Source organism: Myiozetetes cayanensis, unplaced genomic scaffold (genome assembly GCF_022539395.1).
Source record: "Myiozetetes cayanensis isolate MyiCay16 unplaced genomic scaffold, myiCay2020 scf108, whole genome shotgun sequence".
NCBI lineage: Eukaryota > Metazoa > Chordata > Aves > Passeriformes > Tyrannidae > Myiozetetes > Myiozetetes cayanensis.
The window spans coordinates 19,621-47,014 of record NW_026086694.1 but is presented as its reverse complement, the minus strand read 5'-3'; the positions used below and the strand labels follow the sequence as shown (position 1 = coordinate 47,014).

The following is a 27,394-nucleotide window of genomic DNA, read 5'->3' as shown; positions in this document are numbered from 1 at the left end:
TTTTCTCTCTCTTCCCTTCTCTCTTTTCCCTTTTATTCTTTTCTCTCTCTCTTTCTCTCTTTTCCCTTACATATTTTCTTGGGTGATATCTTTATGCTTTTATATTGCTATATTACATAATACCTGTTTTCCTTTGCAATGCCTTTATGCTTTTATATTGTCATGTCATTATAGATAATAACAACCAAAACAGTTGCATACCTGTTTTCTTTTGCAACCAAATTGTTCTAAAATAACCCATATATATATATATATCTGTAAACACTGATCATGTGGTATCGATTTACTTTAATTCACCCCAAGGGATTTATTAATAAAACAAAAGTTACTCCTGCCTGGCAGGACAGGTCGTAACATTGGTATAAAAGCAAAAGACTTTTATCCAGTTCTGGAGGGGTACATTATTTCATGGTTTGCATATTTTTATGGAATGGAACCAGGAGTGAGTAACACTCATGCTTTTTAATTGATTCACCTGAACATCCTTGTATCCAGTATCCTTTTTGTCACAAAGCAATGGAAAAGGCCATAGATCCAGTGAAAAAGCTCAGTGGTTTGCAATTCCTGTCAGCCAGGTAGTACTTCAGCTTCTGAAAATCTTGAATAGATTGACAAAATCATCAGTTTTCTTCCTCTTTTCCTCTCTTAGCCTCCAAGAGTGGATATTTATTCTTTTGATGGGAACTCTTGAGATGATTTGTTGAAGGACATTATTTTACCACAACGGTAGTCAATCTTAATAAGACGAGTCTTAACTGTTGAAAAAACACTCATCCTAAAAATTGCTGACTGACCTTTCAGTTCATGGCATTCAGGTCTAAACTGATCTTTGTCAGTAACTGTGTAATAGACTTAATACCTCAGTGGCCAGCTCATGCCACCTTATAAGAGCTACCTGATTCGTAGGAAATGAATCTTGAAACTCGGTGATAGCTTTCAGGGCAAGAAATCTTTTGGTGAAATGAAAAATTACTTGTCTTTTAAAATTTATTTTTCCAGTTGTGATCCATTTTGTGGGACAGATAGCCTGTAAGATGAAGACATTTGACTTTATTCTTACCACATCTCTGGGTTTCTTTCAGTTGAATTGGATTTGGAATGTTTCTAGGGTTCAGGGGTTTAATTTTTGTCAGGGGGTATTTTGAAGGGATTTCGTTCTAATGGCTGGCATATTTCCAAGTGAAAATAACAGAAGTGAGGTATAGAATATGTATGCTCCCCCTAGGTGGCAAGATACTTCTGTTTCAGCAGAGGAAAAATTATAACTTGTTTCTTGTCAACAGCTGCATCTTTTAAGACTTAGCATAGGCATTTCAGAGCTTTTGTTGAGTGCAGTTGCTGTGCATATAAAGGACCAAGGCTAAATTCATCTGTATATTTTTCTTATTTTGAGGTCTGAGTTGTCATTGTAATTCCTTTTTATCCAAGGATGACAGTGCTCTAAGTGACTGGTGGGGTTTAGTTTACTGTGCAGCCTTCTGTGTAACTGGCATCCTTTGTTGCAAAATTTTTAGTGCCTCTATAAGAAGGGCAAGTAATGGTGGATGCTGCTTTCTCTACTGTTAAGCTTGGTACAAGTACCATGAGCATTTCATTGCTAATTAGAAAGGTTATGACTTTCCCTCACTTGGTTTAAAAGGATTTTTACAATGCATACATTTTTCATATATGCATTATGATCCTTTATTTATTCTTGCAAATCATAAATTTAACATACAGAAGTGTTGCTACTGTATAATCATTTTTCCTAATACTTTCAAATATACAGTCATTCAGATAATATTGTGCCTTGGATAACAGAATACCATTATGAAGATGAATGGATTATAAAAACTAAATTTTAACTATGAGTTGTGAATTTTGAACAGTGGATATAATAGAAGTGTCTGTATAAGTGCACAAAGAGCTTAGGCAGCATTGTTTATCTGTGGTGTTTACTTAATATGACCATTTTGTAGACACTAATTGTGAAACAGTAGACAGATGAATTTGAAGTGCTTCTACCTTAACTAAGAAAAACATACCAAAAAGAACCATTTCTATTCATCCAGTGATTCTGACTCTGAAGATGATGAACCCAGGAGGTTCCATGTAGAAATAAAACCTGTCCAAACAAATGATAGGTCTCAATATACCGTGCCTTCCTTGGATGAATTAAAAGTATCTATAGGGAACATTGCTCTTTCTCCAGCAATATCTGTAAGTATTTTTGTTCTTTGTATTTTTAATGAGTATAGAAGAAAAGTGGTAAAGAATCTTTAGTGTTACATATATTTTACTGTTCAGAATTTATTCTAGATTCAAGTTCAACAATTTTTTTTGTGTGTACTATGCCATCTTTGATACATTTTATTGCAATTTGATGTTAAGCAATTCCCCCTTCTCAGATTTTAACTTTGAGTCTTGGGAGTGCTTAGTCCTTGTCTTTGCTGTTGCTACCACAAGACATTTGAATACATGGAGTAAGCTGAGCATAGCTTTAAGCATAGTTTACTAATTCGTATTCAGTAATATACAAAACAGATCATATAATGTGGACACATCTTTTACAGTGCAGCTTTATTGTATGTATTCTGTCAAATCACAGAATGATCCTTTATACTGTGGGATCATATTGCAAATAAATAGTGTTAAAGTATGCTAGTACATTATTCACATCACAATATAGATGGTTCTGATTGTATGGAAAATATTATGCATATTAAAATAGTAATGATTATTTTTCTCTTTTTTCCCCCCACATTATGAAAGAAGAAACAGAGTTCTGTAAGTATAGAATGGCTTTTTATTCACGTTTTTAGATTAACACCAAGTAAGTGTAATACGTGAGAAAGTTATTGGGAAAAACTTAGGAATGTTTCTATTCTTACAAGCATACTATGTGATATAAAAGCTGTTTAATTTTACTGGCCCAGCCTGTCAAGGGGTTTAGTCGTACTGTTGCTTTTGTCAGCTCTGCAGTCTTCGTTCCTGCCTTTTCTAACTGGTGTTGTGGGTATGCACTAGTTGCTCTGTCCTGGCTCACATTCTGGTCTCCTGCAAGTTCCAAAATGGTCTACCTGGAATTCAGAGCAAAATAACATGGAAAATTGAATGGAAATAAGAACCCTGGGACTATTAAGTATTTTATTTGACAGTTCATAAAATAATTTATTCTTTTCTGTTTCAGGCACAAACTAATCAAAATGCAGCCAGTAAGTGTGAATATTTAACTTTTAGTCTATTTACATTAGTTTTTTTTAACATGACATGAAAATATTTATTTATTGTTGAAAAAATAAACTTATTATTTCTAAGTAGAAAAAGTATTTCTCTTGTCAATTCTAGGTATGTTTATGATATTTGCATTTGAACTACTAACAATAAATTAAACAGACAAAATAAGTTATTTGGTCAAAATTTCAAAGTAGCTAGTAGAAGCCACCCAAAGGCCTCTTCTTTTTCTGTATACTCAGCTGTTCCCTGTTCTGAGAAACTGATGAGTCTGTCTGTGACAGTGATGAGGAACAAGTCCAAGAGCCAAAGAGGGGGGAGTGGGGATATCTGTAGAAATTACTCTTGTGTAAGTTGTTAAAACCCTTCCACCTGCACAAGTTGAGTATCACCCACAAAACAGCAGAGCACTCTCTCTCTGTTTTATAGTCAAAACCATAAAATATTGGCCGTGGAGATCGAGGACAGAGCATTAGTCTCTATCCTTTAGTGGTTCTGGTGGTCTAGTGGTAAGGGCGCAGCGCTGTCACAGCCGAGACCCGGGTTCGATTCCCGGTCAGGGCCACTCCCGGGCAGATGGAGCTCGTTAGCCTTAAAGGCAAAACCATCTACGTCCTAAGGACCTCGCTGCCACCGTCCAAGCTCGCTTGGCCCCGGCAGATGAACCTTAGGATTAAAGGGTGGGCTCAGTTCCGCGCACACTGTGTCTCACCTAAAAAAAATCCAATGCGCAGGCTGGAAGGTGTAAAGACCTTCCCCGGATCTTCGCTCGCGAAGACTGGCCATTATTATTTTAGTGGTTTTCTCAGTGGGAACCCAATCCAGGTTTCCTGAAGAATAATATTGGTGCAAACAGTGTAATTTAAGGAAGAAATTTCAAGTGATCAACACTTCCTCCTGAAATGTATTGCTTGACTTGTGGAAACAGACCCCAAAACTCACAAAGAGTATTGCAGCAGGTATGTTTATTCACAGCATCGGGTGCACGGGGGATAATTCCTCCAATCACGCACACCCATTGCCTTTGTTCAGCAATTTTTATGCAGTATAATGTTACATATGCATTAGTAGTATTACATACACATTAGTTGTGTTACATGTGCATTAGTTGTGTCAGCAAATTCCAGAAAAGTGGGAGGGGAAATTATTAACATACACCACTCCTATAACTCCACCTTGGAACGCCCCCTTGGGTTTTCTTTCGGGGGTCTTTGGGGGTCTTTTGGATGAAGTAAGAAGTCTTCCTCAGCTTGAACTTTTCACCTTTGCTAAGAATTGCTGAGTTGGCACTGTTCAATTAACTCAAAACTGGTATCTTCTACAGATGCTTCTCTTTATCAACTTTCAAGGTCTTTTTCTCATGACCTTCAAAGCCCCTTATCTAAACTCTAAGGTTTTCTGTTCCTGCTAAAGTCTTCATTATAAAATTAACTATATCCTGCCTGTGAGTTAGCATAAGCAAGCAAGGCTCTATCTAAAAATTAGCTAATAAGCAACTAAGGCCATAATCCTGTACCACTGCTTTATATTTTGATCAACCCTTTATCATGTTCTGTTCAGTCCTCTCCTTTTAGAACGTATTTCAGGAGCATCTGAATTTATATTATCAGAGATAATGCATTTTCTCTTTTCCATTTTAATAATTCATAATTAGTTTTGAACTAGGACTATAACATTTACTATTTTTTTATAATGAAGCTAAAAGATTTTTATTTTAGTGGTGATAATGCTGTGTCTTTTCCTTAGGTGAAGAGTTAACAAAATCAAAGCTTTCTACTCCAGCTAATGAGTAAGTTCAACTTTTAAAATTATATAAAGTGGAGTTTTGGGGGAATTTGGTCTTATTTTAATCTAAGACTCTGAGAGTTATTGGAAATATCAGTTGACTGCTATTTTAAGTCAGGTGTTTATTGTATTGTAAGAGTTAATGAGTAATTACATAACAATGGAGATTTCTATTCACTCGTTTTCCCCTTCTAATGTATTTGCTTCATTCATGTTTCTAATTATGGGATTACAAAATATTGGTTTTTATTAAAATTTCAGGATTTCAATAAGAGGGATTTAGTTTTCATCATATTTACAGTGTTCCATTGTCAAGTGTTTAGGATTACAAGTCTCAAATTTGGGCATTGCTCATATATGTATATACTGAAACAAATTGATTTGTAGATGTATGTCTTGTTGAAAATTAAAATAATTTACTGACATTATGCAATATGTCCATACACAAACTTGCACTGATTATCAGTTCAGATAGTTTCTTTACGTGTAAATCAGTTCCTTGACCTGCAATTTGTAAGTACTATTAATTTTGAGATGCAAAGGCTAATACAGAAGATGATTTACCAAAGTTGTAATTGTATGTTTATATACATATTTTGTTAATATTCTAATTGCAATGCTTACTGTAGAAAGGGAAACAGTGACCTTCTGGCATGGGATCCACTCTTAAGCAGTTCTCTTGAATCTTCCTCTTCAGCCTCCATAGTATCCTTATCCTCCTCAGGTAAAATATTTGATAGCAGAAAATGTTTTTTGCATATTCTTCAGGATGTTCTGTTGTTGCTTTTTTAGTCATTGCAAGGAGATGTGCTTTGACTATTGAAATGAAGGGATTTTGTAAAGCAGTATCCTATGTTATGAGTAATACACAACTTTGAGTGCACTATGTCAGGTTTTCAAGCTAGGGAGCAAGGGGGAAGAGGGAACACTAGAAACCTTAGGAAAATTCTATCTTGCTTTTGTCTTTTTTTTCTCTCATTACAAAAAATGATCATCTATGCTGGAGGAATAATAGAATCCTATTTTTACAAAGTTGGTAAATTAAGTGGAGGTTGTCATAGCACCTGATATAGATGCTGAACTGGCACTGTGAATAGGGGTAGGTTTCTTCTTTCCAGGAAAGCCTGTTGAGGTAGGCAACTGGGTATTCCTTTACCAAAAATTATTATAGACCTTACTTCTTTGTTCACAGTCATGGCTTTCTGTTTTCATCTGTACCTGCTCATACAAATTGAATATGAGTGAGAAAGAATACAATAGGAGAATTTTGTTCAACTAGTGCTAATTCTTCTTGGCTTTAGTAATGTCTTTTTAGTAGCAACCAACATTGCTATGTAACCATTAGGGTTTTAAGGGCAACTTATTATTCCTCCACTTCATATTCCTTAAAAGTTATGTTTTATAACAAATCTAGATTACAGAATTCATTAGATTGTCTCTTTCTCAATTAGATATCCAGATAAGATGGCTACTGGATCCACATTTGTAACATATTTAAGGATAAATTTTATATATACATATATATATATATTTAATTACAGGACCAATTGTTCTCAGGGTACCCAGAACCCTGAGCTGGAAGACAGAGACAGCCCCCATAATCCATGGGGATATGGTCAGTGAATTGCTATGCCACTTAGACCCACATAAGTCTATAGGACCAGATGGGATCTACCCAAGGGTAGAGGGAGCTGGCAGAAGAGCTCACCAAGCCACTTTCAAACATTTATGAGCAGTTCTGGTCAACTGGGGAGGTCATTAGTTAATTGGAAGTTACCAAATGTGATGCCCATCTAAAGAGGGGCCAGAAGGAGGATCCGGGAAACTACAGGCCAGTCAGTCTGACCTCAGTGCCAGGGAAGGTTATGGAGCAGATTATATTGAGTGCCATCATGTGGCACATGCAGGACAACCAGGGGATCAGGCCCAGCCAGTATGGGTTTATGAAAGGCAGGACCTGCTTGACTAACCTGATCTCTTTTTAAGGGAAGGTGATCTGCTTAGTGCATGAGGGAAAGGCTGTGTATGTTGTCTATCTGGGCTTCAGTAAAGCCTTTGACACTGTTTACCACAGAATTCTCCTGGAGAAACTGCAGCCCATGTCTTGGACAGGTGGTGAATGGTGCTGCATCCAACTGGTGACCGGTCACAAGTGGAATTCCCCAGGGCTCAGTATTGGGGCCAGTTCTGTTTAATATCCTTATCAATGATTTGGACAAGGGGACCAAGTGTGCCCTCAGCAAGTTTGCAGACAACACCAAGTTGGGTGGGAGTGTTGACCTGCTAGAGGGTAGGAAGGCTTCATAGAGGGGGTTGGTCTCTTCTCCCAGGTAACAAGTGACAGGACAAGAGGAAATGACCTCAAGTTGCACCAGGGGATGTTTAGGTTGGATATTAGGAAAAATGTCTTCACTGAAAGGGTTGTCAAGCATTGGGACAGGCTGCTCCGGGCAGTGGTGGAGTCATCATCCCTGGAGGGATTTAAAAACCATGTAGATGTGGCACCTGGGGACATGGTTTAGTGGTGGACTTGGCAGTTCTAGGTTAATGGTTGGACTTGATGATCTTGGAGGTATTTTTCAACCTAAATGATTCCATGATTCTTACTTAGAATGTACTAAACTGCTTGTTAGAACCAACTTCATTTAAAGTAAGCACAATGAAATAAATATGCTGCTTGAAATAAAAAAATTCAAACTAATTACAAGCATTGTTTTTTCTCAACTGTTGAGAGCTTTGCTTTTGTAGAAATAGGAATGTATAGATGTTTTCAGATTAAATAAAGTTAAATAATTGGGATTTGAAACTATTCCTTTTTAACACACAGTATTTTGAAGTGTGGATGATATTGTGGTAATGTTACATACTTATAGGGCAAAGTGCATTTGGGCAAGTGGGCCATAACTCACTAAATACCTGTGATACTGCATCAGACTACTTAATGTTTAGCATGCACTGTCTTCCTGGGCATAAGAAGAATTTTAAAGGAATGACTGACATTTCAGAAGGGAACATTTGAGTTTGCAACTCTTAAGGTGGATATGGTCAGTATTAGCCTAATTTGTTTCTTCCCAAGTAAGTGATAAAACTACAATACTTGAATTAAGGCAGAGTTATGCTGAATTCCTAAGAAAATGCCACACTTAAAAGTTATATTTTTAAATAAAATTAATTGATTTGATTAAAGAAGAACCATCCACAATAATTTGAGGGAGATGATAGAATGTGCTCCAATGACATAGTCATATATTAGGGTTTCAGTCTATTTTGAAGTTAATTTTAGATCTGTCATACTCATTGGCTGGTATCTAACATTTATTTTGAAGTATAGTTCTATTTGGAAAAGTAACTATGTAAAAGTAGCATCTTTGTACTGTTACCACTATCTGTTAGTTGTGTCTATTAGGTTTAGAAGGATATGAGGGCAGTATTTTTTTAACTGCTTTTGACTTCTCATAGCTTGGTTAAGAGATAACATGGAGTTACTGTGTTCCTGCAGTCAACAGAGTAATTTATGTGTTATACTGGTGTATACTTATTGAAGTCAGTGGGATTTCAGAGGGTATAATTTGATGTAAACAGTTATGCTATTGTCAGCCAGAACCAATTATGACTTTCCACTGAATTATCCATTTGTGGTTAGACATGAAAGACTGTCCCGTATTCTGAATCCATATAGACTATACACAAAAGGGAACTTGAGTAAAACCATCTTTTTAAGCTCAAACCTTTGAGAATAGTTGGTATAAAATCATTCAAGAGGAATGAGGAAACTCATGATGCCATTTTTAGAGTCATTTTTCAGGGTATCACATGGTCCTATTTTAAAAACATTTATGATTAGTGGTAAATTTTACAAAATGGAGCTTGTAAAATAGGAACTTTTAATAGAAGCATAATTTCCAGTTATTCTGTTCAAGTGAGTACATATTTGTATGACTTTTCTAATATTGATTTTCTTAAATTTGCTTTCTTTCAGCAAGACCCATAAATCATCTTTCTGTAGGCACCATTGTACCCCCTCCAAGGCCTACTTCAACACCAAAATTGTCTACAGGGAAACTTAGTGGAATTAATGAAATAGTATGTATTGATTGTTGGGTTTTTTAATTCTCCATTGTACTCAATTTCATATATATAATTTACACGGTGTCCTGGTTTCAGATGGGATCAGAGTTCATTTTCTTCTCAGTAGCTGGCACGGTGCTGTTTTGGATTCCCTAGGAGAATAATGCTGGTAACACACTGTTACAATCTGCTTAAATGTTGCAGAAAGAACTTCAGATTCGAATATTCCCCTGAGCAAAATTAAAACTCACACAAGTTATCTGTTGATACCAAAAACTAATTTTATTAATTACTAAGAGATGCAAAGAGATGGAGGAAAAAATAAGAAAAGGTTGGAAAAAGCTAAGATTACTTCTAGAAGCATAGGAAAGATACCACCAAAACTACTTTTCCTCCGAGCTGGTGTGTGTGTGTGTGGAGAATCAGTTTCTGCCTTTTTTTTACTGTCTCTGCTGCTTTTTGATGTTATCTCTTTAGCCGAGGGGAGGGGGGGTGATGGGAGGAGGGGGTGGGTTGGTGTCTTAGCAGCTTTAGTACTCTGGAATGCAGCCAGGATGTGTGGCTTCACTCCTCACCTTGAACCATGTCCCAAACCGTGCAGGGTCCCAATTCAGCAACACCTTTCAGCCATCAGAAATATGGTCAGGATAGAAGGATAAGGTATAACTCACGCATGTGGCACAGTGGGTCTCAGTTCTTCTCCAGGCCAGCAGAGTTCCAGTCTCTGGTGGCAGGCAGGCAACATGCAGTGGCGAAGAAAAGGTGAGGGGGAGGTGGGAAGAGATTCTCAGCTATGGTAAAGAGTTCTCTCTCCCTTTCCTCTCTCTGATTTTCCAAAACTTTTCCTCAACTTTTATAGTGTTCAAAGGACATGGTTTCTTGGCACGTAGTCCTATTCAGATGTTTGAAGAGACACGATAACCATAAACAATAGAAGGATCTTTTGGCAGGAAAACTCCAGCAGGAAGCTCTGGTGAGAACTTCTGGCAGAAAGCTGACAGAGAATTTTTGGCAGGAAGTTTTGACAGGGAGAAACAATGGAGGAACATTATTTTTGGCATTTCTATATTATCTGGTTGTTACACACATTGATGTTTTGGTTGTTGCTGAGCCATGCTTACCCTGAGTCAAGGGCTTTTCAGTGTCTCATGTTCTGCCAGTGAGGAGCTGCACAAGAAGCTGGGAAGGAGCACAGCTGGGACAGCTCACCCGAACTGGTCAAAGGGATATTCCACACCATAGAATGTCATGCCCAGTATATAAACTGGGGAGAGTTGGCTGGGAGGGGTCGATCACTGCTTGGGGTTGGGCTGGGCATCAATCAGTGAGTGGTGAGCAACTGTATTGTGCATCACTTGTTTCTCTTGGCTTCTGTTACTCTCTCTCTCCTCCCCTGTCTTACTATTATTATTATTATTATATTGTTTTTATCTTTGGGGTTTTTTTTTCAATTAATAAATTGTTCTTTGTGGTGGATTGACTCTGGCTGGATACCAGGTGCCCACCAAAGCCTCTCTATCACTCCCCTCCTTAACTGGAAAGGGGAGAGAAAATATAATGAAAGGCTCATGAGTTGAGATACGGACAGGGAGAGATCATTCACCAATTACCATCACAGGCAAAACAGACTCTGCTTTGAGAAAGTAATTGAATGTATTACCAATCCAATCAGAGCAGGATAATAAGTAAAACAAATATTAAAAACACCTTCCCCCCACCCCTCCCTCCTCCCTGGGCTTAACTTTATTCCCCAATCTCCAACTCCTCTCCCCCAACAGCACAAGGGGACAGGTAATGGGGGTTATGATTAGGTCATCACATGTTGTTTATGCCTCTCCTTCCCCCTCATGGGGAGGACTCCTTCCCCTGCTCCAGCATGGGTCCCTTTCCACAGGGTGCAGTCATTCAGGAACAGGCTGCTCCAGCATGGGTCCTCCACAGTGTCACAAGTCCTGCCAGCAAAGCTACTCCAGCATGGACTCCTTCTCTCCATGCGGCCACAGGTCCTATCAGGAGCCTGCTCCGGTGTGAGCTTCCCACAGGGTCACAGCTTCCTTCTGCCATCTACCTGCTTTGACCTGGGGTCCTCTGTGGGCTGCAGGTGGATCTCTGCTCCACCATGGACCTCCATGGACTGCAGGGGGACAGCCTGCTTCACCATGGCCTGCACCACAGGTTGCAGGGGAATCTCAGCTCCTGTACCTGGAACACCTCCTCCCCCTCTTTCTTCACTGACCTTGGTGTCTGCAGAGTTGTTTCTCTCACGTATTCTCACTCCTCTCTTCTCTGGCTGCAATTTTCTTCTGCACAATAACTTTTTCCCTTCTTAAATATGTTATCGCAGAGGTGTTACTACCATCTCTGATTGGCTCAGCCTTGCCCAGAGGTGTGTCTGTCTTGCAGCCGGCTGACATTGTCAGACATGGGGGAAGCTTCCAGCAGCTTCTCACTAGAAGCCACCCCTGTAGCCCCCCCCCTCCTTCCGCTACCAAAACCTTGTCACACAAACCCTATAAATTCTTATCTCAACCCCTGAGGCTTACCTTTCCTTTCTGATTCTCCTCCCCACTGGGGGCAGGGGGGATGAGGGAGCAAGTAGCTGTGTGGTACTTAGTTGCCAGATGGGGTTAAACCACTACACACTGTTACAGTGGAGTTACTTTCTAGGTAATGTTCAGGGAATCACATACTCAGATTTTCACTATTGCCAGATAGGCATGAAGTTGTTCACAATAAACATGTTACTATAACGTAATAATTCTTAACTGAACTAAAAAGGTCCAAAACATAAATTTTGCATCGACCGAATGTTTCTAATTCAACAAATCAATAGTTTGAAAATTAAAGGTTAACATATGTGTAGGATTAAAATTTTCAAAATATGAAATATTAGTGAAATAATTAACAAAACTCAATTGATTTAGGGATATCACCAAAGCTTTGGGGAATGAGTGTTATTAGGTAGATCTTTATCAGTAATGTTTTGATACAAGTAGCCTTGCTATGACTTCACCCTGTCCTTGGTGCTGGTTGGTCAAGAAGGGAGGTGACAGATTGCAGCAACTGCCCATCCAGACAGTGATAGGTTGCACGCTACTTCCATGTCTACTCACTGCTTGCAGTGCAGGTCCATGTGCTGATAAGGAATACAAATACCCAGACAGCATATCAAACCAAGCCATGCTTAATGTCTTCTATGAATATTATGATTCTTTGAGTTTCATTTGACTTACTTACTTGGAAAAATTTTACTGTAGTAAGATCCTCTTATTGTCTTTCAAAGTAGCAAGATACTTTCACCATATTCTTGTTATGGAAAAAAAAATCTGGTCTTATGCTTTAAAAAAACTGAAACATTGTTTAACACTTGCTTTTCTGTAATGGTATAATGTCAGAGTAGGGTTCATTTAGAGATTATTTTCTCATTCCAATATAAAATTGTAGTAATTTCTCTTAGACCAAGAAATCTGTTCTTGATATCATCAGAGTTAAAGAGAAGAATTTAACTGGTATTGTTCTATAAAGTATGTTTGTTCTATAAAGTAGGATTCTGCAAAAAGTTACGTTTTAGAAATTGGCGATTATCTGGATGTAAGTGAAAGATTGCGAGTTGTCTTCATTACATGTCGCCTCCTTTTACAATTCCCACAATCCATATAAAAGTCATATACTCAGTGGCAAGTGTGATAGAAAAAAAAAAAAAAAAATTACCCAACCAAAACAGATGCTTCAGGAGTTCCAGTACCTTTTAGATGGGTTAATCCCAAATTGTTCATTAGTTATTTGAAATTAATATCTTAACAGTTTAATGGGTCATAAAACTATGATTTAGGGTGGAAGGGACTTATGAAGATCTCCTCTAGACCAATCTCCTGCTCAGAGAAGGGCCAACTTCAAAATTGCATCAGGTTGCTTAGAGACATGCTGAGTTTTGAAAATCTTCAGAGAGGGAGATCTCTCAACATCTTTGGGCAACCTGTCCCAGGACTTAAACCACAAGGTTACAAGAAGGAATTTCTTCTCTATGTTCAGCTGAAATTTCCTTTCTTATAGCTCTTGCACCTCTGAATAGAGCCTGGTTCCATTTTCTTTGTAGCTAGTGAAAGACTGCTAGTAGATCCCTTCTTAGGCTTCTCTTTTCCAGGATGAATAAACCCAAGTCCTTCAGCGTCTCCTTCTCTCTCATGTCCTCCAGTTCTCAACTATTTTAGTTGCCCTCTGCTGGACTCACTTCCATTTTGTTAGTGTCTCTCCTTTAGCTCCAAAAGTCCACATTTGCTTCACACATACACATGGCTATAGGGTTAGGCTTTGCTACTGTGTTACAGCACAATTATTGACAGGTCGTTACATAATCAAATACATTAGACTTACCTAGCCAGGCAAAAAAAATTAATAATTATAATAATTATAAGGTCTGAAATAATGGAATTGATTCCCATAGAAAATGTGGGTTGTCTGTTTTACATTAAAGCTAGAATAGATAAAACATTAAAAGAAAGATGTTTAGAAACACTACTGAATTGATTTGGGAATGAAATGAAGAACTATTTACAGTCTTTTTTCATCTTTTTAAAACCACTTTCTGTCTCTGTAATACTCTTGCAATCTCTTAAGTCTAGGCCATTCAACCCTCCGTTGGCCTCTAACTCAAGTTCACCACCTGCAGCTCCCTTGGCACATGCAGAGAGCATTTCCTCAATATCTTCTTCTGCTTCCCTCAGTGCAGCAAACACACCTACAGTTGGTAAGTTAACCATTTTAATTCGTTTTAGAAATGGTCACATTCTACCACTGAGTTCCACTTGTTAGGAAAACGATTCCTTGGAGTTAGTTGTTCCATATGTGAGTTCGATCTAGGTACTTCAAGCATTCTTTGCAATACCTACTTCTAAATGACCTGAGAGACAGGACGGTGGATTTCACTAGATTAGACCATAGATCCAATTAGGGCATGTTCCTAAGTGAAATATTTTTCAAAATTAAAATATTCCATTAATTTGTTTTTAGCGTGCTGTCTATTCATCAAGCACAATGTTATATATTTGTTCAGAAGATGTTATTGTATATGTACAGAAGTATTTTGGGATACTGAAAAATTTGAATTAATATAAATGGTCACAAAATTGAGTTATTTTTATGTTATTATTTTGTTATCCTGTAATTGCAGTTTCCAAAAACGTGAAACTAATTGTCCCAGTTTAAATGAGACAAGGGTCTTTTGCTGAGGGTGAGTTAGGAGAAAAAGACCCAAGCTTTTCTCTCTAAGCAATTATAAATCCAAAATTAAAAGGCTCCGATTGAAGGAGAAGAACAAATTATGGAAAAGGAAAAATAACAGCCCTTTATTAAAAGTATGTGTGTATTAATAGAGACACCAAAAAAAAAAAAAACCACAAGTAAAACAACCAAACAACACTCCTATACCCACAAATAACCCCTTCAAGAACAAACCGATAAACCAGTAAAAGGAAACAGTAAACAGTTCAATTTTTTCACCCTTTGGTGCAGTTCCAACCACAGTCAACGGGGGGCGCCGTTGGGTCACTGGAGATGCAGAACTTGTAGTGTCCTATAGTAGTCACCAGGTGGCGCTGTTGGATCACTGGAGGTGCAGAATTTGTAATGTCTGGTGCCCATCACTAGGCAGCGCTGTGAGATCCCTGGTCGCCGCCACGTGGGATTGGGGAAGGGGAAAAAACAAGACCCTCCAGGGTATGTCGGAGAAAAAAAAAAAACAAAAAAGAACTTGGTTTCCCTTCCCACACACCGGGAAAGGGAGAAGGGGGAGGGGGAAAGGGACCAGGCAGACCCTACTTCCTCCGGTTAGTCAGTCTCCTCTCCACTCAGTCCTTTCTCTCATTCTCTCCCCCTTGGGAGCTCCTCACCCAGGGAAATGGTGAAAGGGAAAAGCAAAGGAGGGAAAAAAAAAAAAAAAGAAAAGTCTCCAGGGGAGGGGAAAAAAAAAACCACAGCAGCTCCACTCCAATGAAGGACTCGGGCAGGCTTCCAGCTGGTGGTCGGCTGCCAGCCCAGAGCAGAGAGAGAGAGAGCCCACCGCCCCCAGCCACACCTCCCACCAAAATTCCTCCTCCTCCCCCCCATGTTGCCCCGGAGATGAGAGAAAAAAGTAGACTTTAGATCCTTCATCTGCCCGTTTCCTAGGAGACTAATCTCTCGGCCATTAGTGGACCGGCTGATTCTTTTGTTCACCTGATAGCTACCTGATGGCCTATACACAGGGCACACCTGGCAGGGGGAAGGGAAAGAAAAATTCCTTGATAAAATCGGAACTATGACACTAATGAACCTTTTTCTTCAAGTTACTGAAGTATATAAGCTAAACAGAGATGTTTAGTAAAACAACCAACCAAACAATAAAGAGGAAGATGAAAAGCAAATCAGTCTTCCTGTGCTGCCACTAATTTCAGAAAAAATACAAGGAGACTTGTGGGATGGGGGGATTATTTGGGCGGGGGGAGGTGTGTGTGTTTAAGACATTTTAACTTGTTTCTGTAGTAGATTTGAAGTACTGCGTTCCTGAACACTATTACCACTTTAGTCCCAAGTTAAATCAGACTCTTGAATTAACACTCAGTTATGAATGTTACTGATGTCAAGGATTCCTCACCCAGCCTCAGAACCTCAGAAGAGCATCTGCACAGCTTCTATCAGGAATTCTGCATTGAAAGCAATGCAGCTGTTTCCACCCTGTGCAGGACCAAAGTTAGTAAACTCTACCTAGCCTTAGTTGTTGAAATGCTGGCACAGTTCAGTGTCCACCAGTTTCTCAAATGCTGAGAAGCATCATAGAAAGATAACTGATATTTTGGTTGCCAGAGTCCATCCAGGCTCACCTCTTCAGGCCTCAGCACTGGTGCCAAGGAACTAGAAATTCATGGCAACAGCATCAATAGCCTCAGGTCTGTATGTGTTATTGGAGACAGTGACAGAGTGAAATTGTGAGGTAAAGGGGGAGGTGAGGTGTGCGCTGACACCAGGGTTTGATATGGTTATTAACCTGGCCTAGCAAAAATAAACAAGGCCAGTTTCATCTGCAGTGATTGTATGAATTAAATAGTTCTGGAGAGCTGGAAAGGGCAGTGCAGATGGCTGAATGATTTTGGGGCATGAGGATATACTCTGCATTATTGTCTGTACTCTTTTGGCTTTCGCACAATCCAGTGTTTCCCTTACCCCATTTGTTCTGAATAATGGAGAGTTAACTATAATTATCTTCTTCCAAATGAACTTGTAGACATGCATAATTGAATTTATTTTAGCCTTGTTTTCATTTGCAATGGGTTTTTAAAAATTGTTTAACATGTATAACATGTATTTTTGCTTGAAATACTTTGGTTTTTTGCTGGTGCTGCTGAAGGTCCTAGAACTAGACCTGTGAGCTGGACTGTGGCCTGAGATATCATGAGTCTGCCTTGGCACAGCTCTGTGACATCCTGTCCTTCTGAGAGCTTGCAGTAGGCATGTGATACAGGCTGTTTCACCAGTGGTACAAAAAAATTAGTAAGATACTCTCCACTACACTATCGCACTAAAAGATAGAACTTCAAATATTGTCTTTTATATTCAGTACTCATATAAAACACTACAGAAAAGTAAAATCCCATGACAACTGGTTTTCTCAATTTGCAATTGACACTTCAATCATTTCAAAAAGCCTTAGCTGAGGTCTGAGTTGTTTTTTATATCTATGCATTGCAACTTTGTTGTGTAGGCACAGACATCTGTGAAGGCTGACGTAGGCCTGGTGATTATTTTTCTTGAAAAATGATATGTATTTCCAGGTACCTCCAAGGTACTCCCAGAATGTTTACTATGAAAAACTGCAAAATACTTCTCCAACAATTTCTACTTGGGAATTGTAATCTTTGTTGGCTGAAATAGTTAAAAGAATGTTCAACAGTTCACTTATGTTGAGTAATATTAATGTATCTGCATTTATGTTCATATGTAACTCAACTGAATTCTTTGCATTTCTGTGACTGTTTTTATCATACATTTTTCCATACTATAAGCATACAGTAGGGACTTCTTTTAAAGTATTGTAGTTAACATCTAATTTTCTTTGGATCTGTTAACTTCAGTTTCATCAGTAACCATTTTAATGCAGTGTTCCTATGTCTATGTTCCATATGTATTTCCTTGTGTCTGCCTATTTACAAAATGTCATATTGATAGTCCTGTTTTTCTAGGCTGTTAAGCAGTGTTTTGATGGTGTGATTGTACTATACTATGTTTATATTTTTCTACATGCTTTTCAAGTAATACTTCAGATTCTGCTGTGATCATGATGGTAGTAACCCCTTGTAAAAATAACAGGTGTAGTCAACCATTCTGAAATCTATTGCTAAGCTTTTTGAAAATTAAACCTATACACTGTATGTATTCTAGGTGTTTCACGTGGTCCCAGTCCTGTCAGACTTGGAAACCAGGATACCGTGCCTGTTGCAGTAGCCCTTACTGAGTCTGTTAACGCCTACTTTAAAGGAGCAGATCCCACAAAGTTAGTTAAATAGTAAATTGTTTTGAATGTAATAAGTTCCAATAAAAAAATGCACTGGTTGTACTTTTAATATTTTGGAGGAAAATGCATATACATTAGAAGGCCGATTCATGGGTTTTTTTCCTCTAAGTGACAGCAGTGACTTATCACTCTGTATTGGCCTGCATCCAACTAGCAGTTCATATATCCCTGCTTTACAAGAATGTGTTCAGTGAGAACACTGAAAATGAGAAGGGTTTCTATTATAGTCAGGTAGGTGCTATATGTAAATTTGGGCAGCTTAAGAGTACCTCATTCCCTCTGTCACATTGCTTGATATGCTACTTAGGCCTTGCCTAAGCATAGTTGTGCCATATTTTCAAAGCCTGAAAAATAACCACCCATACTACTGTATGCTTAACCAGCTAAACATTTTTCTTATTTCCTCTGATTTCCAAGTTAAAAGTGATAATACGTTGTCATAGTGCAACATTGCCATCATTTGAAATTGATTTTAGAATCATGGAATTGTTAGGGCTGGAAGGAATGTTAAAGATCATAGAATCATAGAATATGTTGAGTGGGAAGGGACCCATCAGGATCACTGACTCCAATTCCTGGTCCTGCACAGGACACCCCAATAATTCCACCATGTGCCTGAAAGCATTGTTCAAATGGTTCTTGAATTCTTACAGACTTGGTGCTGTGACCACTTCCCTGGGGAGCCTGTTCCAGTGCCCAGCCACTCTCTAGGTGAAAAACCTTTTCCTGATATCCAACCTAAACCTCCCCTGACTCCGTTTCATGCCATTTCCTCAAGTCCTGTCACTGGTCATGAGAATGAAGAGATTGGTACTTGCCCCTCTGCTTCCCCTCATGAGGATGTTGAAGACTGCAATGAGGTCTCCCCTCAGTCTCCTCTTCTCCAGGCTGAACAAACCAAGTGACCTCAGCCACCCCTCAGTGCCTTCCCCTCCAGACCCCGCACCATCCTTGTGACCCTCCTTTGGATGCTCTCTAATAGCTTAATGTCTTTCTTATCTTGCAGTGATCAAAACTGCACACAGTACTTGAGGTGAGGCTGTACCAGTGCAGAGTAGAGTGGGATAATCACCTCTTTTGACTGGCTGGTGATGCTTTGCCTGATGCACCCCAGGACACAGTTGGCCCTCCTGGCTGCCAGGGCACACTGCTGACTCATATTCAACTTGCCATCTACCAGGACCCCGAGGTGCCTTTCTGAAGCACTACTTTCCAGCATCTCATTCCCCAGTCTGTATGTACATCCAGGGTTGCCCTGTCTGAGGTGCAGAATCTGGCACTTTCCCTTGTTAAACTTCATACAGTTGGTGATTGCCCATCTCTCTAATTTGTTGAGGTCTCTCTGCAGACCCTCTCTGCCCTTGAGGGAGTAGACAGCTCCTCCCAATTTAGTGTCATCGCCAAACTTAGTATTCCTTTGAGTCCTACGTCCAAGTTGTTAATGAAGATGTTGAAGAGCACAGGGCCTAAGATGGACCCCTGCAGAATCCCCCTAGTGACAGGTCGCCAGCCTGATGTTACCCCATTCACTATAACTCTTTTACCTGAGCCTGTTGCTCACCCAATGCATAACATGGTTATCCAGCTGTGTGCTGGACATTTTGTCCAGAAGAAAACTGTGAGAGATAGTATCAAAAGTTTTGCTGAAGTCTGAAAATGTTTTATCTACTGACTTTCCTAGATCAACTAGGTGGGTTACTCTGTCATAGAAGGAAATCAGGTTTGACAAGCAGGACTTTCCTATCATGAAGCTGTGCTGGCTGTGACCAAAGACTGAGTTGTCTTTCAGGTGTTTTTCAATACCTCCCAGAATAATTTTCTCCATGATTTTACTGGGCACTGAAGTGAGACTGACAGGTCTGTAGTTTCTGGGGTCCTCCTTCTTACCATTCTTGAAAATCGGTGCAAGGTTCATCAGCTTCCATTCAGCCTGGACCTCTCTGGATTCCCAAGACCACTCAAAAATCATTGAGAGAGGCTTTGCAATGACATCAACCAGCTCTTTGAGAATATCATCATGGATTGTTTTATAGGGATCCAGTTGGAGCAGCAGATCCCTCACAAGTTCAGTATTGACTGGGAGTTGATCATTCTCGCATTCATGGTCCTCCTGCTCAGGGCACTGAGGCCCCCTTGGTCCCTCATCCGTGTTGACGAAAGAGGCAAAGAAAACATTAAACACCTCTCTCTGCCTTGTCTCTGTCCCTGTTTGTGAGGTGACCATCCTCATCCTTTAATGGGACAATGTTATTTCTACATTGTCTTTTGCCATTATATATATTTGAAAAAACTGGTCATCTAGTTCCAACCCCTCTGCCATGTGTAGGGACACCTTCTACTAGACCAGGTTACTCAGACCCCCATACAGCCTGGCCTTGAACACCTCCAGGGATGGGGAGTCCACGTCTCTGGACATCCAGTTCCAGTACTTCACCACCCTCACAGTAAAGAATTTCTTCCTAATCTAAACCTACCCTACTTAAGCTTATGACCAGTCCCCTTTAGGTACTGGAAGGTCTCTCCAGAGCCTTCTCTTCTCCAGGCTGAGCAACCCCAACTCTTCCAGCCTATCTCCATAGCAGAGGTGCTCCAGCCCTCAGAGCATCTTCATGTCTTCTTCTGGACTCCAACAGGTCCACATCTTTCTTGTGTTGGGGACCCCAGAACTGGATGCAGTACTCAGGTGGGGTCTCACAAGAGTGGAGTAGAGGGGCAGAATCCCCTCTCTTGACCTGCTGATCACACCTCTTGATGCAGTCCCAGACACAGTTGGTTTTCTGGGTTGGAAGTGCACATTGCCGAGTCTGCCAATTTTCTGTTTTGAAATCAGCTCATCAGATTGTAAAAGTATGATTGATTTAAAATTAGTATTAAAACTAGACAGTAAATGAAGTGTAATAAAACTGATGTTTTCATTCTCTTCTAGATGTATTGTGAAGATTACTGGTGATATGACATTATCATTCCCAAGTGGGATTATTAAAGTCTTCACCAGCAACCCATCTTCAGCTGCGCTCTGCTTCAGGGTAAAAAACACAAGCAAACTAGAGCAGATTCTTCCAAATGCACAACTTGTATACAGGTTTTGTATTTTTCTTTAATATAATAGTAAACTACATAATTTTTAAAATGTGAATTGTTGTATATGTAAATCAGAATTCTCTACAGTCTTGTTGATTTGCTTATACATAATTTCCTGAATTAATCTTGTTTAGCTCAGTTTCTTTTCACTGCTACCACTAAAAATTTCAGTGATTACTGGACTTGAAACTTATGCTGAATATAACAGGAGCCACAAAAAATAGTTTGCAAATGTAGCTGTGTTTTTTACACACATTTTATAAATAAAATGGTTTAATAAACTATTTGAAAACAAGAACAAAACAAAAAACATTCTAATCACTCTATATGAACAATGTAACTAATATAACTACAGAGAAAAACTGTCAAAAATAGGAAACGTCATATGGATTTCTTTATACAGTAATAACAATGGTTTAATTTGTCAGTTATTAGTGTGTGTTTTAAGCTGTATAATTTCTATGGTAGATCAAATCCATTACATAACTTTATCTCTCAAGTGTATAGCACCATGCTTAGGAGAATTCTTAAGAAGAAAAGCTGCTGGTTGAGTAGAATAATTGTTGAAATTACAGCATTTGTACATCTTTAAAAAAAAAAAAAAAGCAGACACTTGTCTCAGCTGAGCAGTTTCTATTTCATTTATTGGAAAAATTCTTTGAAACAATCAAACCACATACATCCATTCTTTAGTATTATTTTGATAATTCATAATGTAATGAAATATTGATTCAAAATTTAATTTCTCATTCTTTGTTTAGTTTATAACTGAAATTTTAGAAGAGCTGTATCTGACAGTGAATTATACTGAAAAGTTATATTTTGGAAAAAAGTCAAAATTTCTAGCATTCTTGTGTGAGTACTAACGCTTTACCTCTAATTAAAAAGGATGCATGTACTGGATATTTATGAAGTTAAACCCATATGGTAATAATTTGACTTTTCACCATATACTACAATGACTATCATTTGCTTAGTATTTATAGAGATGGAACTTTTTAATGTGACTGATATTTGTGGAGATGTCAGAATTTCAGAAGGAGAAAGCAGAAGGATTTTGTTACTGGTATCATTTGTTTATATTTTGGAAGGCCTCTGTTATAAGTGTTTATATATTTTACTGAAAATGGAAATTGCATGCATGACAACACTGTAATTCATGTTGTAATTCATGTAATTCATGTAAACCAACCAAATTCTAAGTAAATTGGACAGGTTACTGGTATGTAAATCACTGTTCTAGCACATTCAACCCATTGCAGTTATATTTACTGTGTTCCAGATGCTTCTTTTCAGCTTTCATTCTGCATGCACATTCTGCATGCCTCCTTAGGGATTGATGCAGTTCTTCTATGTATCCACAAATGACCTGTGGAGCTCTGATTCTGAAGTTATTTGAATTTTGCTTCTGAATCAGTTTTCTTAAAAGCTTCATCCTTATTAAAAAATAAACCTGATACCACCAGAACTGAAAATATTTTTGAGCTGCAAAACACCTTTTCATGCTCCAGTAGCTCCCAACCAGGATTTTGCTTCTGTAGTCATGCACTCTTACCTACATATAGAAATTATATAATAAATTGTTACTAAGATTAAATGCAACTATAAGTATCTGAGAAACAGGTTTTTATAATAATTTGAAAATCACTTTTAACTGAAAAAATTTTAAAAGCTTGCACTCTCTATAAATATGTCAAAGTGGGGTAACATACAGCACAAATCTTAATTCAATTGCATTAGCGAAGCTATGCCATAACAAAAGCTAATTATGATTCTAGGATTTATCCCAAATTGTATAACGTTCCTCTTCAAGCACCACTTTCATTCCCACCTCCTACACATTCTCATGGCACCTGATTATTAAATGTAAAATCCAAATTTGGCATTCACTCCATCTTGGGATGCAGATCATCAGTGGAGAAAACTCACTGCTTGACAACCTGGAAGGAGAATTTTTACCAGCTACAACAAACAGTAATTTGTCTTAATATTTAGGAAGGTACAATTATGTGTTATAAAGCATTAGAACAAATTCTTGCTTGGAATAGTGAAGAAGGGGAAAGATCTAGTCTTAATTTTTAGACATACAAAATAATAAAACTCAGTGTTGTTTTTTGATTCCTATCTTTCTTTTTCTTTGTAGTGATCAGTCACAAAGTGACTCCAGTAGTAAGGATTTTTGGATGAACATGCAAGCCATAACTGTCTACCTCAAGAAATTATCAGAGCACAATCCATCTGCATCCTATTATAATGTGGATGTTTTAAAGTATCAGGTAAACACTTTTTTCCCTTTGAATTTTTTTAAGGAACTCTGGCAGATTTCATATCTGTACAGAAATTATAAGAATTGTTATTTGCCTGTTTGCATGCAGATGAACTGCCATCCCTCATCTAAGCCAGTTCTGGGTATGTCACTGTTTCCAGTGCATTGATTCTGCCAAGGCTGAGTGAATTCAGGTTATGCCTTTATGTTCATTCATGACCTGTTTCAGCTTGCTCACACTTCAGTCCAATTCACGTGTGCAAGCTTCAAACACTTTAACTATTTGTTAACAAAGTTAAGTTTTTCTTGAATTTGGGGGTTTGGTGGGGGTTTGTTTGAGTTTGTAATTATAGTCTATTTTGATTTTGTAATTGCATATTTTTTGATGCTGTAACGTATCAACTGTAATATATGAGAATGCATAATGTTATCACCTCTCACAATATAATGGAACAACTCATCCTGGAAACCATTTACAGGCACGTGAAGGTCTAGAAGGTCATCGGGAGTAGTCACCAAGGGAAAGTCATTCTTGACCAATATGATAAACTTCTATGATGAAATGACTGGCCTGATAGATCAGGGGAGAGCAGTGGATATTGTCTGCCTAGACTTCAGGAAGGCTTTTGTCATTCATCCTCATAGGGAAGTGGATGAAGTATAGGCTGGATTATCAGACAGCAAGGGAGATTGAAAACTGGCTGAACAGTCAGGCCCAGAGGGTGATGGTCACTGTCATAAGGTCTAGTTGAAGACTAAAACAAAACTGTTTTGACTTATGAAAACCAGAACAGGAAGGAGCCTCACGGCCCAGAGAGACTTCAAACCCAAACAAACCAGGAATTACTTTAGGCTACAACAGTCTTCAGAATTCTGAGATTAAGGGCTCAGAGGTCAATTGTTCTGTTGGTAATTTGTCGGGATTTAGAGTTATTACCATCTTTCCCTAATTCTGCCCAAAATAGGAATATTTTGATTAAGATGCTTTCAATGGTTTATTCTTTTACAGGTATCTTCAAATGGCATCCAGTCCACTCCCTTGAATCTTGCAACTTACTGGAAATGTAATGCTAGCACTACTGATGTGAGAGTGGATTATAAGTATAATCCAGAGTCTATGAATGTGCCTAGTATGCTGTCTAATGTGCAAGTTGTGGTACCAGTAGATGGAGGAGTAACAAACATGCAATCACTTCCACCTGCAAAATGGTAATAGTAATACTTTTCTTTATATTATTTCAAATTCATTTCAGAGTATTCATTAGTGTCATCCTGAAAAATGTCACTGGAAGAAACAGAGAATTTTTTTCCTCTTGATAAAATGCATGGTACCAGATGTTTAGGACATTTTCTGGTCCAAAGTAGATGATGTACAGCCAATTCACATTGACTAAAATGAGATTATATGCACCCATTCCAACTGCATAATAATACAAACCTTTCTGAATACAAGCATTTCTGAAATTTCTAATGTTTGCTTTCTTTTTGCCAGTAGACAGGATAGATATTTTTAATAACACTATTTGAAACAGAAATATCTTAATGGTTAAAAGCCATTATGTATGTACGTGTGTGTATTATTAAATATATCAAGATATATAGAGATTAGAAGAAATGCAGTTCTTAAAAATATTTCTTGATTGTTCTAGCTTAAAAATTATCTTATAATTGAAATAGTTTTAAAACAAACTTCAGTAGCCGAAGAACTTTTCGTAAGCCAGGTAGCATTGTCTCTCAATTCAAGTGTCATGCTGATTATTATCTGACTCACAGCTATCTGGCCCCACCTTCTAAGCCTGCAGACCATTTACAGCAGCACTTGAAAGTAAGATGTGTCTCAGATAATTATGTTTCTACAAGTTTGTGAAAACAAGCATGGGGTAGAAGGGCTAGGCAGAGTGCAATATCCTTGGAGCAAAAGATGAGCAGAATTCAATCACTGCGCCTATGGTTTGGCAGCATGTAGGCACTTGCCGAGATGTAATGTTATTCCTGGACTGTTTATTTTCAAGAGGAACAAGAGGGTCTTTAACATGAAGTTTAAGAGGGGAAAAGAATACTAAGTTGTGGGAGGTCAGGCTTTGTTAACCTTATTACTTATAGATCAATTTACCTTATAAAGCAAGGTTCAGAAATAAAATAAGCCAGGTGTATTTATCAGAAAGGTTCTGATGATTCTGGAGACAGTACATTTAAATGTGTTAATTGGACAAAGTGGTAATACAGTATTATTTTAAGTGGAAAAAATCCTGCCAAGACTGAATCTTTCTTGACTTGGTATTTCAAGGGAACAATACTTTTAACTAAATCTCCTTAAGCTTATTCTGAGCAAGGGCAGGTTCAGTATCTTGCTTCCACAACTTGACTAGAATTTTTGATGAAGCCAGTTTCCCCCTTCCCTGCTCAGGTTTCTTCCACAAACCCCTCAGTAATGAAACCTAAGTGAGGACAGGAATGTCCACCCAGAACACATAGTGTTAGCTGGAAAGATTAGTGACAGTTTCATTTCAGATTCATCAGAGTAAGGGACTCAAGCCTCATGTATTCTTTCTTTTACCTAGGCAACTACACAAGGCTAGAATTTTGAGACTTGAAACCTGACAAAAAAATACAGTCATGTCCCAGGCAGCTCTAGTATGTGTCTCCTGCTATATGCTTGGTCTAGAGGGTTGAGGTTTTTTTAAGAATAAATATTTTCTGATTCGATCTCCTGCAAGTAACCACTACCATCTATGCTACTTGTGTGAGCATTTCACTCCTGCTACACCAATACCAGACAGTTTCAAACCTATCAGCACTTCATGCTGCTCACAGCTTTAAGTTGTTGACTTGACTTTGACAGAACAGCTGCAAAGTTCTCAGAGTTAAAATGCCCTGTCAGCTTAGAGACTATGGTGCTTGGTGCCCTTTGCTTTTCTGTCCCATTACAGCATCAGAAGTTAAGTTCAGCTCTGAGTCACTTCTGCCAACTAGTTTTACTAGAATGGAAATGGAATAAAATTCACGCAGCCAGGAGTCTCACATAGCAAACAATATTGCTCCCCCTCATACCATCATCAAGAAGCACAAAAACCCATCTTTCAAACTGCTTCCAGCATGTTTGGCCTGCCCTTACTTTTTGAGACCACAGAGGGTTTTGAGTTGTGAAGTGCAGCCATAACCTGGGCATAGAACAGTGTTAACTGTATAAAAAGGTGGTATATATGTCTGAGGTCTGCTGCAAGCTCAGGGGCAATGCAGGTGCACCCTTCTGTTTTCCTTTTTGTTTTGTATAGTTTTCCACAAACTCACCTTAAAATGATGAAATATTTTTATAAACCTCCACTGAGAGATGTAGGTTATAGGTCTGTAAGGTGCCAGTGTAAATCTGGGGAAATAATATTCTGAAAAAAATTCTAAAAGTTGGTGCTTATAACTAATCTTCCATTGTCTTACAGGAATGCAGATCAGATGAAAGCTTATTGGAAAATATCTAGCATTTCAGAGAAGTCTGAGAATGGAGGTAAGTCTTTTGTTTTGTTTTCTTGTACAGAAAAATGATAACAGTAAAAAGATAAACATTTTAGCCTCTGTGTCCTCATGCCTGTTTACACTTGCCATATCCTCTTTATCAGTCCACTTTCTTATCAAATTCCTCCCGAGACATTCCATTAACAGTGAGATATAAAAATATTGGCTAATTATAAAAAGCAAAATAGTGAAGACCCTTGAAAGCAGCTAGTGCCACTAAAACAGAGTTTAGACTGGGCAAGGAAATGAGCAGTTCTTGAAAGGGAAATACATTTAACATCTGTGTTCTGATTTTCCATACACTGACAGTTGAGATAAAGTAGAAAGAGGTAAGTGGAAGAACCGGGGAAAAGAAAAAAATCCAAGAGCCCTATGCTGAGATAGACTCAACTATAGATGATTCTCAACCAACATTTTTAGGGTTTTTTGTTTTGACCTTATACAGCTCCAGGAAAAAAAAAATCTATGTACATCTGCTGAGAGCTGTAATTTATATAGCATTCTGTAAGGTACAAGTTGTCCTCTGCCCAGCTGCCTTTCCCTGAGGTCCAGGTGATGTCACAACCCTCGCAGCCTTTGCAGATGCAATGTTTTTTTTAAGCACTTGAATATATGAGTTTCCATACTCACAGTGGAAAGAAGTTACGATTTATCCAAACTGTGACAGACCTACTGGAAAAATGAAATGGACTTTAAGCCAAGAACAAGCCACTGCATAAAACAATTTCATTCATCAGTTCCTGCTTTTACCCTAGTAAAATTTCAGTTACTAGCTTTCCTCCTCACTTAGAAGTTCCAATTGACTAGTTGTTTTAAATAAATAAAAATACTTGACTTTCACTATTCCATTAATTCACTGTTTAAATCTTTTTTTCCCAGCATATTTTGTAAGGACAAAAAAAGTGTTGTTTAAGAACTAGAAAAGG

At 38.4% G+C, this 27,394-nt stretch overlaps 1 protein-coding gene across 3 annotated transcripts in view; it reads left to right on the top strand.

The window, feature by feature from the left end:
• The window catches only part of LOC126635116 (F-BAR domain only protein 2-like), a 106,408-nt gene that overhangs the window by 74,782 nt on the left and 4,232 nt on the right, over nt 1-27,394 (top strand). For all 3 annotated transcript variants that reach the window (XM_050306055.1, XM_050306054.1, XM_050306056.1), the window contains 12 exons: nt 2,024-2,199; nt 2,752-2,766; nt 3,170-3,194; nt 4,960-5,002; nt 5,628-5,722; nt 8,978-9,081; nt 13,684-13,813; nt 17,479-17,590; nt 20,538-20,693; nt 22,836-22,968; nt 23,968-24,167; nt 26,396-26,460. In XM_050306055.1, the coding sequence (XP_050162012.1) occupies nt 2,024-2,199; nt 2,752-2,766; nt 3,170-3,194; nt 4,960-5,002; nt 5,628-5,722; nt 8,978-9,081; nt 13,684-13,813; nt 17,479-17,590; nt 20,538-20,693; nt 22,836-22,968; nt 23,968-24,167; nt 26,396-26,460 (1,254 nt within the window). The remainder of the gene's footprint in view (nt 1-2,023; nt 2,200-2,751; nt 2,767-3,169; nt 3,195-4,959; nt 5,003-5,627; nt 5,723-8,977; nt 9,082-13,683; nt 13,814-17,478; nt 17,591-20,537; nt 20,694-22,835; nt 22,969-23,967; nt 24,168-26,395; nt 26,461-27,394) is intronic.